This window comes from Macaca mulatta, chromosome 19 (genome assembly GCF_049350105.2).
Source record: "Macaca mulatta isolate MMU2019108-1 chromosome 19, T2T-MMU8v2.0, whole genome shotgun sequence".
NCBI lineage: Eukaryota > Metazoa > Chordata > Mammalia > Primates > Cercopithecidae > Macaca > Macaca mulatta.
In genome coordinates, this window is record NC_133424.1 from 61315315 (window position 1) to 61327824 (window position 12510).

The following is a 12510-nucleotide window of genomic DNA, read 5'->3' on the forward strand; positions in this document are numbered from 1 at the left end:
CCAGGTGCCTGATGGGAAATACGGTTCAAGCTCTCTCTCACCTGAGCCCAGCTGAGATCATTACGGACTACAATACCCGTGACACCCAGGGAGCAATGGCCTTGAGAATACGAAAAGACAGCCCTGAGGCCTTATGGGAGATGTAGTCCCCTCCTTCTCACCTCTCTGCTCACCTGTGTTCTGGGCTCGTGACTCCAGTGCTGGGGACTCCTGGGGGGCTTTCCTCCCCCAGCCTCTGAGGGAGGTCCTCGGCGGGGAGTGGGGGGTCGGGAGAGGGTCTGGCGTTGGGGGCCCCAATCCAGAGGAGGTCGGACATCAATGCGACTCAGCGGGGTATGAGGTCGGGCAGGGGGTGCTGTGTCTCCTGAGGGGGCAGGAGGTCGCCGCGCAGGAGCAGAACGGGGACGGGGGAGGCTCAGAGGCGAGGGAGCGCGAGAGAGGGGGGTGAACAGGCTGTGGGAAGGAGAGAATCGGGGAACTGAGTCAACTAGAGCCCTCTCCATCCACCTCCTTACCCATCAAGTCAGCCTCAAGGACATGTCTCACTTCACTGTGTCTTACTGTCCTTCTGGGGTAGAATCCTCCTCTACTGTCCAAATTCTCAGTAATGTCCGCTTTGTGGCATCTTCCCCTCCAGTTCTCCCCGACAGGCTGTGACCCCCGCACGGGAGCCCCAGAAAGTCACACACAGTCAGGCAGAAAGCGCTAAGGCCCGCCCCCAACCAGTTTCCGGCCCCGCCCTTCACTTAGGCCACGCCCCCACCTGTGTCCTCCCTACTCACTCGGGGCTTCTTGCCCTCCGGATCTGGAGTCCAGACTGGAGGTCAATTGTGGGGCTGGGAGTGAGCAGCCTGGGTCTACCACGACCTCTGGAGAGTCGAGCCACTTCCGGTGATTCCGAGATGCGCCCCTCTTCCCCGCTGCTCACCTCCGGGGGACCACCGGGGCCGCCAGGGCCCTCCCCGGGCTGGGGCCGTGCGGGTGATCTGGTTTGCCCACTAGCGAGTGGACACAGATAAGATATCACTCCTTCGAACTTCATAACAGCCTTATTCTCTTGTCACAGGTAAGAACACAAGGATGCACCCAAAAAAGGAAAGCTGTGCACTATAAATCATCGTCCCCTTCTTCAGACGGGGAAACTGAGGCCTCCAATGTGGAACTGACCTGTGCGCCAGGCCACAACGTCTATCCAGGTTGCTGGACCCAATGCCCCGGAATATGGGATAGACTCAGCCAGGTAGTCCAGTTTCCAGCCTGATAATTGGCGCAAGCCATGTCAGAGGTTAAGATAGTCTGACATTTTTTTAAAAACCTGACACTATCTTTTACCTGCCATTGTTTAGGTGGCAGCTCAGGGGACTTCAGAAGGAGCCAATCCGAGAGTGTGGAACATTGATCATTCCTGGGGCACAGCTGAATGCGTGATTGAAGGGTCAGCTGGGGAGCGGGGACGGACAAGGTGGTGGGCGGAGCTTAAAGGAGAAAGACTTTTGCTGATTGGAAAAGTTCCCTGGAGGTGGGGCCTAGAAGACGAGGCGCCTAACTAGAAGACTAGTGATTGGACACTCAAGGGGGCAGGGCCCCAAAGGGGAGAAGTTGGGGTGATTAGACTGACTCAGGGTGGAAGGTCAGGAGCATGGCTTGGACCTCTACTCACCAGTCGTCCCCCTCCGCACGGGAGGCCCGGCCCAGCGCTCGTAGCCAGCCCCGCAGGTCTTCTAAGGTGTCAGCGGCCAAAACGTAGGTCCTCATGCCCGGGTGCTCTGCCTGCGGGAAGAGAAGGCTTGGAATCCGGACTCCCCGGCCTTGTAAAAAGGAGGACAGGCCGGGCCAGTGGCTCACTCCCGTAAACCCAGTGCTTTGGGAGGCCGATGCGGGAGGATCGTTTGAGACCAGCCTGGGCAACATAATGAGACCCCCCCACCCGCCACCTCCTTCCAACCCCGTCTCTACAAAAAAATCAAAAAATTAGCCGGACATTGTGGAGCGCACCTGTAGTCCCAGCTACCCGGGAGACTGAGGCGGGAAGACTGCACTTTGCGTCACTGCACGCCAGCCTGGGTGACAGAGCAAGACAGTCAAGAAAGAAAGTAAAGAGGGAAAGAGGGAAGGGAAGGGAGAGAAAGAGAGAAAGAGAAGGAAAGAGAGAGAGAGAAAGAGAGAGAGAGAAAAGAAAAGAAAAAAGAAAAGAAAAGAGAGAAAAGAACTGGCCAGGCGTGGTGGCTCACACCTGTAATCCCAGCATTTTGGGAGGCTGAGGTGGGCAGATCAACTGAGGCCAGGAGTTTGAGACCAGCCTGGCCAGCACGGCGAAACCCCATCTCTACTAAAAATATAAAAAAATGAGCCGGGCATGGTGGCGTGCACCTGTAATCCCAGCTACTCCAGAGGCTGAGGCAGGAGAATCCTTTGAACCCAGGAGGCGGAGGTTGCAGTGAGCCGAGATCGCACCACTGCACTCCAGCCTGGGCGACAGAGTGAGACTGTCTCAAAAAACAACCAAACAAAAAAACAAACCAAAACAAAATCAAAGGAGGATGCAATTGACCCTTGTCAAGACCTTTTATCTCCAGTAATGGATACTCCAGTGCTTGTTAGGACTTGGATCTACCCCCCTCATCTCCAGTTCCCATTGCCTGGTGCACAACACGGATGGACGGACTCACGGTGAAGGTGAAGCGCCGCCCTCGGGGGGCTCCCGGCCCATCTGGCCTAATATTGTAGCTGGGGAGCAGGACACTGCCCAGGACACTCTCCTCGCGGCTGTCTGCAAAGAGGGGCTGAGGTCAAGGATCACACAGGGATCAGGAGGCCAAGACGCTAGAGAGAAGGGCAGGTTGGGGGGCCCTCCCACCCCAAGCCAGCCAACCACTGACCCTTGTAATAAAAGAGGCAATGGCCGGAGAGGACGAACCAGCGGCGTTTCCAGAGACGGAGCCCCGAGCTGTCCTGGGGAGAGAGATAGGAGGAGGGGCCTGAGTAAAGGGAAACAGAAAAAAAGAGATGAAGGCAGTGACGATGGGGACAGAGAGCCAGAGAGAGAAAGAAATTTGGAGAGAGAAGAACAGAGATATAGAGCAGGGATCAAGGGAGTGGGGTGAGGCTGGGCACAATGGCTCACGCCTGTAATCCCAGCACTTTGAGAGGCCAAGGCGGGTGGATCACTTGATTCCAGGAGTTTGAGACCAGCTTGGGTAACATGACGAAACCCCGTCTCTACTAAAAGAATAAAAATTAACCGGATGTTGTGGCGCATGCCTGTAGTCCCAGCTACTCAGGAGGCTGAGGAGGGAGGATCACTTGAGCCTGGGAGTGGGGTGGAGGCACAGGAGAAAGACCCAGAGAGAGAGGAGAGACAGAGATACAGAGACACATGTTTGGGGTGATGGAGTGGATAAGAAGGAGAGCTGGAAACCCTCTGAACATAATATAATAGAATAGAAGCCTTACTTCTATTACAAGTATGGTGGTTGTGCTGACATAGATTCCGGACTCCCCTGCTTTCTTTTCTTTTCTCTCTCTCTCTTTCTTTTTTTTTTAAGACAGAGTCTTGGCTGGGCACGGTTGGTCAAGCCTGTAATCCCAGCACTTTGGGAGGCCGAGACGGGCGGATCACGAGGTCAGGAGATCGAGACCATCCTGGCTAACACAGTGAAACCCCGTCTCTACTAAAAAATACAAAAAACTAGCCGGGCGAAGTGGCGGGCGCCTGTAGTCCCAGCTACTCGGGAGGCTGAGGCAGGAGAATGGCGTAAACCCGGGAGGCGGAGCTTGCAGTGAGCTGAGATCCGGCCACTGCACTCCAGCCTGGGCAACAGAGCAAGACTCCGTCTCAAAAAAAAAAAAAAAAAGACAGAGTCTTGCTCTGTAGCTCAAGCTGGAGTGCTGTGGCATGATCTCGGCTCATGGCAACCTCCGCCTCCCAGGTTCAAATGATTCTCCTGCCTCCCGAGTAGCTGAGATTACAGGCACACACCACCACACCCAGCTAATTTTTGTATTTTTAGTAGAGACAGGATTTCACTATGTTGACCAGGCTGGTCTTGGACTCCTGACCTCAAATGATCTACCCACCTCAGCCTCCCAAAGTGCTGGTATTACAGGCATGAGCCACTGCGTCTGGCCTCCCCCACTTTCAAACTATGCTCTGGAACAAGTCACTTCCCCCTAGAATCCACCCTCATGTTTTCTCGTCTATCCGTTGGAGACTGAGAAGTTTTAGGGAGGTGTGGATGAGACATGGATCACATATAGGCAGAGACTTTAGCTACAGAGACTTAGTCCAATTATTCTGGAGCCTGAGACACAGACAGGCCAGGAAGGTGGCACTGAGCCATGACCCAAATTCAGCGTCTCCACATCACCTCTGCCTGAACTACTCCACTATCTCCAACCTTGTGTGCCTCTTCTCCTCAACCCATTCCCATAGAAGCCCGCATGATCTTTTAAAATTACACATCAGATCACGTTAGTCCCCTTTTCAAAACAGAGAATTAAGAACACTTAGAGGCCGGGTGCGGTGGCTCAAGCCTGTAATCCCAGCACTTTGGGAGGCCGAGACGGGTGGATCACGAGGTCAGGAGATCGAGACCATCCTGGCAAACACGGTGAAACCCCGTCTCTACTAAAAAAAAATACAAAAAACTAGCCGGGTGAGTTGGCGGGCGCCTGTAATCCCAGTTACTCGGGAGGCTGAGGCAGGAGAATGGCGTAAACCCGGGAGGCGGAGCTTGCAGTGAGCTGAGATCCGACCACTGCACTCCAGCCTGGGCAACAGAGCAAGACTCCGTCTCAAAAAAAAAAAAAAAAGACAGAGTCTTGCTCTGTAGCTCAAGCTGGAGTGCTGTGGCATGATCTCGGCTCATGGCAACCTCCGCCTCCCAGGTTCAAATGATTCTCCTGCCTCCCGAGTAGCTGAGATTACAGGCACACACCACCACACCCAGCTAATTTTTGTATTTTTAGTAGAGACAGGATTTCACTATGTTGACCAGGCTGGTCTTGGACTCCTGACCTCAAATGATCTACCCACCTCAGCCTCCCAAAGTGCTGGTATTACAGGCATGAGCCACTGCGTCTGGCCTCCCCCACTTTCAAACTATGCTCTGGAACAAGTCACTTCCCCCTAGAATCCACCCTCATGTTTTCTCGTCTATCCGTTGGAGACTGAGAAGTTTTAGGGAGGTGTGGATGAGACATGGATCACATATAGGCAGAGACTTTAGCTACAGAGACTTAGTCCAATTATTCTGGAGCCTGAGACACAGACAGGCCAGGAAGGTGGCACTGAGCCATGACCCAAATTCAGCGTCTCCACATCGCCTCTGCCTGAACTACTCCACTATCTCCAACCTTGTGTGCCTCTTCTCCTCAACCCATTCCCATAGAAGCCCGCATGATCTTTTAAAATTACACATCAGATCACGTTAGTCCCCTTTTCAAAACAGAGAATTAAGAACACTTAGAGGCCGGGCGCGGTGGCTCAAGCCTGTAATCCCAGCACTTTGGGAGGCCGAGACGGGTGGATCACGAGGTCAGGAGATCGAGACCATCCTGGCAAACACGGTGAAACCCCGTCTCTACTAAAAAAAATACAAAAAACTAGCCGGGTGAGTTGGCGGGCGCCTGTAATCCCAGTTACTCGGGAGGCTGAGGCAGGAGAATGGCGTAAACCCGGGAGGCGGAGCTTGCAGTGAGCTGAGATCCGGCCACTGCACTCCAGCCCGGGCAACAGCGTGAGACTCCGTCTCAAAAAAAAAAAAAAAAAAAGAACACTTAGAATTAAGTCTCAAATTCCTTTCCATCACTTACTGTTTTTTGTTTGTTTGTTTGTTTGTTTGTTTTTGAGATGAAGTCTCGCTCTGTCACCCAGGCTGGAGTGCAATGGCACAATCTCGGCTGACTGCAACCTCCGCCTCCCGAGTTCAAGCGATTCTCCCGGCTCAGCCTCCTGAGGAGCTGGGACTACAGGTGCCCGCCACGATGCTGGATAATTTAGGGTTTTTTTTGTTTTGTTTTTTTTCTTTGAGACAGAGTCTTCGTTTTGTCGCCCAGGCTGGAGTGCAGTGGCGCGATCTCGGCTCACTGCAAGCTCCGCCTCCCGGGTTCATGCCATTCTCCTGCCTCAGCCTCCCGAGTAGCTGGGACTTGTCGCCCAGGCTGGCATGCAGTGACATGAACACAGTTCACTGCAGCCTCACCTTCCTGGGCTTCAGCAATCCTATTGCCTTAGCCTCCCCAGAAGCTGGGACTACAGGCACACACCACCATACTCAGCTAGGTTTTTTTTGTTTGTTTGTTTGTTTGTTTGTTTTGTGTGTGTGTGTGTGTTTTGTAGAGATGAGGTTTGTTCATGTTGCCCAGGCTGGTCTAGAACTCCTAAGCTCAAGCGATCTTCCCGCCTTGGCCTTCCAAAATGCTGGGGTTACGCCACTGAACCTGGCCTCTATGTTACTTCTTCATAGCCCTTCCTGCAATCTGAAATGATCAAGTTCATTTATTTATTTACTAATTTATTATCCACCCATGTTCCACCTGATCTGGAATGTACTATAAATACTTGTTTGTGTTATTTGCATGGTGTGTGCCCTGGGATTGAGAACATTGTAAGTGTCCAAGAAGTACTCAAGAAAGAATGAATGAATGGGCCAGGCGTGGTGGCTCACGCCTCTAATCCCAGCATTTTAGGGAGCTTAGGCAGGCTCCTGACTTGAGGTCAGGAGTTTGAGACCACCCTGGCCAACATGGTAAAACCCCATCTCTACCAAAAATACAAATATTAGCTAGGCATGGTGGCGCATGCCTATAAGCCCAGCTACTCAGGAGGCTGAGGCATGAGAATCACTTGAACTGGAGGCCAGAGGTTGCATTGAGCCGAGATCACACTATTGCCCTCCAGCCTGGGTGACAGGAAGAGACTGTCTTAAAAATAAACAAACAAACAAACAATGACAGAATAAGGAGGGGGCAGTGATAGTAAGAAAAAGAAAGCCTATTTGGGGACTTGGAAGGTGAGAGACAGAGGACAGTCAGGGGCACAGACTCCAGTGTCCTTTTCCTTCTCCTACTGACCCCACCTGCTTATGAAGCCAGCCTCGGATGTGCACGGGAAGGTTGGGATCCCTCCTGAACGCATTGCCTCTCTTCCCAAAGGCATGGACCTTGTTTACTGCCCGGGTGGGCTTCTGAGGAGAGAAGGGGACAGAAGTGAACAGAGGCCGGGCGCGGTGGCTCAAGCCTGTAATCCCAGCACTTTGGGAGGCCGAGACGGGCGAATCACGAGGTCAGGAGATCGAGACCATCCTGGTTAATACGGTGAAACCCCGTCTCTACTGAAAAGTACAAAAAACTAGCCGGGCGAGGTGGCGGGCGCCTGTAGTCCCAGCTACTTGGGAGGCTGAGGCAAGAGAATGGCGTGAACCCGGGAGGCGGAGCTTGCAGTGAGCTGAGATCTGGCCACTGCACTCCGGCCTGGGCGACAGAGCGAGACTCCGTCTCCAAAAAAAAAATAAAAAAATAAAAAATAAAAAATAATAAATAAATAAATAAATAAATAAAAACAGAAGTGAACAGGGAGAGCCTAGGATGGTCCTGAGAGGCGGTGAGGGTGGACACAGGCAACCGTAGGCTCTCGCTTGGCTGCCCTGAGAAATGGGTCAAGGACCAGCCGGGCGCAGTGGCTCACAGCATTTTGAGGGGCTGAGGTGGGAGGATCACATGAGGCCAGGAGTTCGAGACCAGCCTGGCCAACATGGTGAAACCCCGTTTCTACTAAAAATATGAAAATTAGCCAGGCACAGTGGCGTGTGCTCATAGTCCCGGCTACTTGGGAGGCCGAGGCACAAGAATCTCTTGAACACAGGAAGCAGAGGTTGCAGTGAGCTGAGATTGTTCCACTGTACTCCAGCCTTGGTGACAGAGTAAGACTCTGTCATAAAAAAAAAAAAAAAAAGTAAGTCCGGGCACACTGGCTCACGCGTGTAATCCCAACACTTTGGGAGGCCAAGACGGGCAGATCATGAGGTCAGCAGATCAAGACCATCCTGGCTAACACGGTGAAACCCCGTCTCTACTAAAAATACAAAAAAGTTAGCCAGGCATGGTGGCAGGCGCCTGTAGCCCCAGCTACTCGGGAGGCTGAGGCAGGAGAATGGTGAGAACCCGGGAGGCAGAGCTTGCAGTGAGCGGAGATCGCACCACTGCACTCCAGCCTGGGCGACAGAGCGAGACTCCATCTCAAAAAAAAAAAAAAAAAGAAAGAGAAGGGTCAAGGTGGGGGCTGAGGTTGGAGATCAGAATTGGGAGGTGTTCTTATTGCAGAGTTAAGAGACTCTTTTTTTTTTTTTTTTTTTTTTTTGAGACAGCCTCTTTGGAGTGCAATGGCCTAAACACTGCAACCATTACCTCCTGGACTCAGGTGATCCTCCAGCCTCAGCCTCCCGTATAGCTGGGACCACAGGCACGTACCACCATGCCCAGCTAATTTTTTGACTTTTTGTAGAGGAGGGGGTCTCACTTTGTTGCCCGGACTGGGAGAAACTCTTTTTTTTTTTTTTTTTCCTTTTGAGGCAGAGTCTCGCTCTGTCGCCAGGATGGAGTGCAATGGTACAATCTTGGCTCACTGCAACCTCCACCTCTCAGGTTCAAGTGATTCTCCTGCCTCAGCCTCCCGAGTAGCTGAGATTACAGGCACGTGCCACCACGCCTGGCTAATTTTTGTATTTTTACTAGAGACAGGGTTTCGCCATGTTGGTCAGGCTGGTCTCGAACTCCTGACCTCAGGTGATCCACCCGCCTCAGACTCTTAAAGTGCTGGGATTACAGCCATGAGCCACTGTGTCGGGCCGAGACTCTCTTTTTGATGGGCGGAGGGAGGTGTTCAGAGGCAAGGAAGAGGCTGTAGGGAAGCAATTTCTTGATCAAGGGTCCACTGCCAAGAAGCAGATGCCCTTGGCCACCAGAGCTAGAGCTGTAGTAGGGGCTTTTGGGATGTGAACTGGGACTATGGGCTGGGAGGTCCCCATAATCAGGGGGAACTCTCACGCTGAGTCCCCGGTGAATCAAAGGATGCCCTGGTGCCCTGCGGTCACACCCCTTAGCAACCAAGTCCAAGGAGAGGAAGCCTTAAATCCCTCCATCCTGCCCGGATGGAGCCTCGTCTCCCGATGCCCACAGATATCTCAGGCATCCTTAGCCAGGTCCCCACAATATGCCCTTCCTGGGAAGCGGTGGTACCGACCAAGGCTGAGTCAGATCTCCGGGCTCCGAACACATGAAAGGACATGTGTGGAATGGCAGGAGGAAAAAGAAATGAGTGTCTCCCTAAGCTTTTGGCCGGGATGCCGATTTGGGATGCAAGTATCCGGGGGCCCCTTGGGTCTCACCGTCAGAGAAGGGTCTTTCCTTATAGGATTTCATTAGTGGATAGACTGGATGGCAAGAGATAGGACAGCAAGTTCTAGCACTAATCAAGAGCAGCCCGCTACTTCTGAGAACTCAAGGGGCCTCATGGCTGGGGAGCGGCTTTATCTTAGCAACCAGGGTCAAGGGAGGTTGTTACTCTGGTTTAGAATTAGGAAAATACAAAGGGTGGGGACAGAGCTGGGAGTGCCTCTGAATTCCTAGCTGCGGCTGGTAGGCAATTTGGGACCTTACTGTCTGGCAGACCCTGTTGCTAAGGATCCTTGTCCTTAACAACCAGAGTCCTTGGGGAAACAGAGGGATGGGCGGCCCAGAGCCCCACCTTCCTCCCCATCCCCGCCAGGAAGCTCAAACCTTGGGGCTCAGGCTGCTGAGTGAGGAGATGGTAGAGGCGCTGCTGGCCAGGCTCAGGCTGCTTCGAGGTCGGCTCCCCTCCATCAAGGGCTGGGGAGAGAAAGAAAGGGGCTGTGTCTCCGCAGTGACGGGTGCGGGACAGAGATGGGGTCAGGGGCTCGGAGGTCTGAGGAGGCTGCAGAGAAAGAGCCTGTTGTTTCGGGACTGAGGGGCTGGGGGAGGCCATGGCCCGTGACCACATACCAAGAGTGGTGCCAAGAGAGGTAGGCGGCCCTGGCAGCTGCGGGAGGGGGCAGCTGTCTGCAGCCCAGGCCAGAGAATAGGGAATCCTTTATTCCACCCCACTGCACTCAGGCCAGGAATTTGACCCTCTCTGAGCTTAAGGACCCCCTATTCCCTGCCTCCTTCCGGCTGCCCCAGGCTACCTGTCTCCCGCCCTCCCACATGCGCCCCCAAAGCATCCCTGCCAACTCCCCAAGCCAAGCCCCGCAGCAGCAGGAATGTGCACCCAGAGAGGCCCTCCCAGCCCAGCCAGGGAACTTACCCAGCTCTAGGGTCCCAAAGACAGGGGGCAAGAGGACGGTGTGGGTGCTGCAGCGGCACCCAGGCAGTCTCCCGCCTCCTTTGTCTCTTAGCTGCTGTCTCTCATAGTTCTCAATCTCTCTCCTCACCTGCTCACTTTTTGTCTGTCTCCCGTCTCTTATGGTCTCTCTCTCTCTCTCTCTCTCTCTCTCTCTCTCTCTCTCTCTCCGTTTTACACTATCTCCCTCCCCAGTCTCACTTTCTGTGTCTCTCCTCTCTCTGATCTCTGTCTCTTCCAGTTTCTCTCTCACTCATTCTCTCCCTCTATCTCTCTCTCCAATCTTTCCGTTTCTGTCCAAATCTTTGATTGACAGACTCACAGGGTCTCTTCTTTAAGTCTCTATCTCATTCACGCGCTCTCTCTCTCTCTCTCTCTCTCTCTCTGTCATCCCGTGTCCTCTCTCCTTCACACTCAGTCTCTTCCTCTTTCTGTCTCTCTCTCTGACTCTCCACGTCTGCCGTTTCCTCCCCTTTCTCTTTCCGATTTCCCTTCTCACTTTCTCCCTTCCTCCCTCTCCCAGTTTCTCTTTCCTCTCTGCTGGTCTTTCCCTGCCTCTGCCAGCCGCCCACGCTGCTGTTCTCCCCTCCCAATCCCGGCTGTCCCCGCCCCTTCTGGCCTCCCCACTACAGCCTGACCCCTGGCTCAGCTGCCCCCACAGCTGAGGGGAGGGGCTTGGGTCCCCCAATTCCTAGGTCCCTTAAGGACCAAGGTTGGGGCTTCTCAGTGTTTGGAGAGTTGGACCTGAGGCCTGCACTCCAGAGCCCCCGTGGGTTTGCTGCTGTGGTTGGGGACCGGGGCCACTGGTGTCCTACACGGAGGAGGTTTGTGTGTTGCAAGGGGTGGGGACTCAGACTTCCAAAGCCCTGCAGGGAATGGGTTAGGGATCGAGACACCTGGGTGCCCCAGAAGGTCTGAGCTAGGAGTCAGGACTCCTGAGTCGTGAATGAGCTGGGAGTCTGGAAACATGACTGTGATTGGAAGGGGCCAGGGATAGTCTGTCCAGGTCCCCTAGGGAGAAAAGGGGATGGTCCCAGTAGGGCAGGGTGAAATGGAGAATTCCAAACCTCCACCTCAGATCCAGGTGAGAATTCTCTTCTAGACTTGAGGACAACTCCCTCAGGAGAGAGACATGGTTCCTTGGTATATTTTGAGGAACAAGATTATGCATCCATAGGTAGGGGAGGAGAGCTGGGGGCTGGAACTGTCACCCCGGGCCTGGAACTTGTAGCAGAAGCGCCCCCACTCGCATGAAGAGTGCCACCCAGGCAGACTTGTGGTTTGTGGAGGCAGAGCTATTGCCTAAGCTTGAAGCAGATGAAACCCAGGAGTGGAGCCTTTTGCCTGTGACCAGGAAGGAATCCAAGCTTTTGGTTTAACCACCATTCACCATGCATCTGTTGAGCACCTACTATGTGCAGGCACTGTCTGTTGCAGTCACTGAGAAGAAAGCAGTGAACCCTGGCCGGGCTCAATGGCTCATGCCTGTAATCCCAGCACTTTGGGAGACCAAGGCAGGAGGATCACTTGAGACCAGGAGCTCAAGACCAGCCTGGGCATCATAGTGAGACCCTGTCTCTATTTAGAAAGTGAATATTTTTTTTTTTTTTGAGACAGAGTCTAGCTCTGTTGCCAGGCTGGAGTGCAGTGGCGCGATCTCGGCTCACTACAACCTCCGCCACCTGGGTTCAAGTGATTCTCCTGCCTCAGCCTCCTGAGTAGCTGGGACTACAGGCACGTGTGACCACGCCCAACTCATTTTTTTTTCCTTTTGAGACGGAGTCTTGCTCTGTTGCCCAGGCTGGAGTGCAGTGGAAAGATGTCGGCTCACTGCAAGCTCCAACTCCCAGGTTCACACCATTCTCCTGCCTCAGCCTCCCAAGTAGCTGGGACTACAGGCGCCCGCCACCACGCCCGGCTAATTTTTTTTTTTTGCATTTTCGGTAGAGACAGAGTTTCACCGGGTTAGCCAAGATGGTCTCGATCTCCTGACCCTGTGATCCGCCTGCCTCAGCCTCCCAAAGTGCTGGGATTACAGGCATGAGCCACTGCGTCCGGCCTAATTTTTCTATTTTTAGTAGAGACAGGGTTTCACCATGCTGGCCAGGATGATCTCAATCTCGACCTCGTGATCTGCCCGCCTCAGCTTCCCA

The 12510-nt window shown here is 53.6% G+C and overlaps 1 protein-coding gene across 50 annotated transcripts in view; it reads right to left on the minus strand.

Moving 5' to 3' along the window:
- Nucleotides 1-10969, minus strand: part of PLEKHA4 (pleckstrin homology domain containing A4) — a 33230-nt gene extending 22261 nt beyond the window's left edge. For 12 of the 50 annotated variants that reach the window (XM_077980555.1, XM_028839915.2, XM_028839910.2 and 9 more), the window contains exons 1-8: nucleotides 10322-10969; nucleotides 9778-9867; nucleotides 7080-7187; nucleotides 2880-2952; nucleotides 2670-2770; nucleotides 1661-1770; nucleotides 783-998; nucleotides 174-453 (exon numbers count right to left, since the gene is read on the minus strand). In XM_077980555.1, coding sequence (XP_077836681.1) covers nucleotides 174-453; nucleotides 783-998; nucleotides 1661-1770; nucleotides 2670-2770; nucleotides 2880-2952; nucleotides 7080-7187; nucleotides 9778-9861 — 972 coding nt within the window. In that variant the 5' untranslated portion in view covers nucleotides 9862-9867; nucleotides 10322-10969. Of the gene's footprint in view, nucleotides 1-161; nucleotides 454-561; nucleotides 652-782; nucleotides 999-1660; nucleotides 1809-2614; nucleotides 2771-2879; nucleotides 2953-7079; nucleotides 7188-9777; nucleotides 9889-10285 lie in introns of all 50 variants that reach the window. The other 38 variants (XM_077980563.1, XM_028839905.2, XM_077980540.1 and 35 more) reach the window with 16 other exon arrangements.
- Between the last annotated feature and the right edge of the window lie 1541 nt (nucleotides 10970-12510).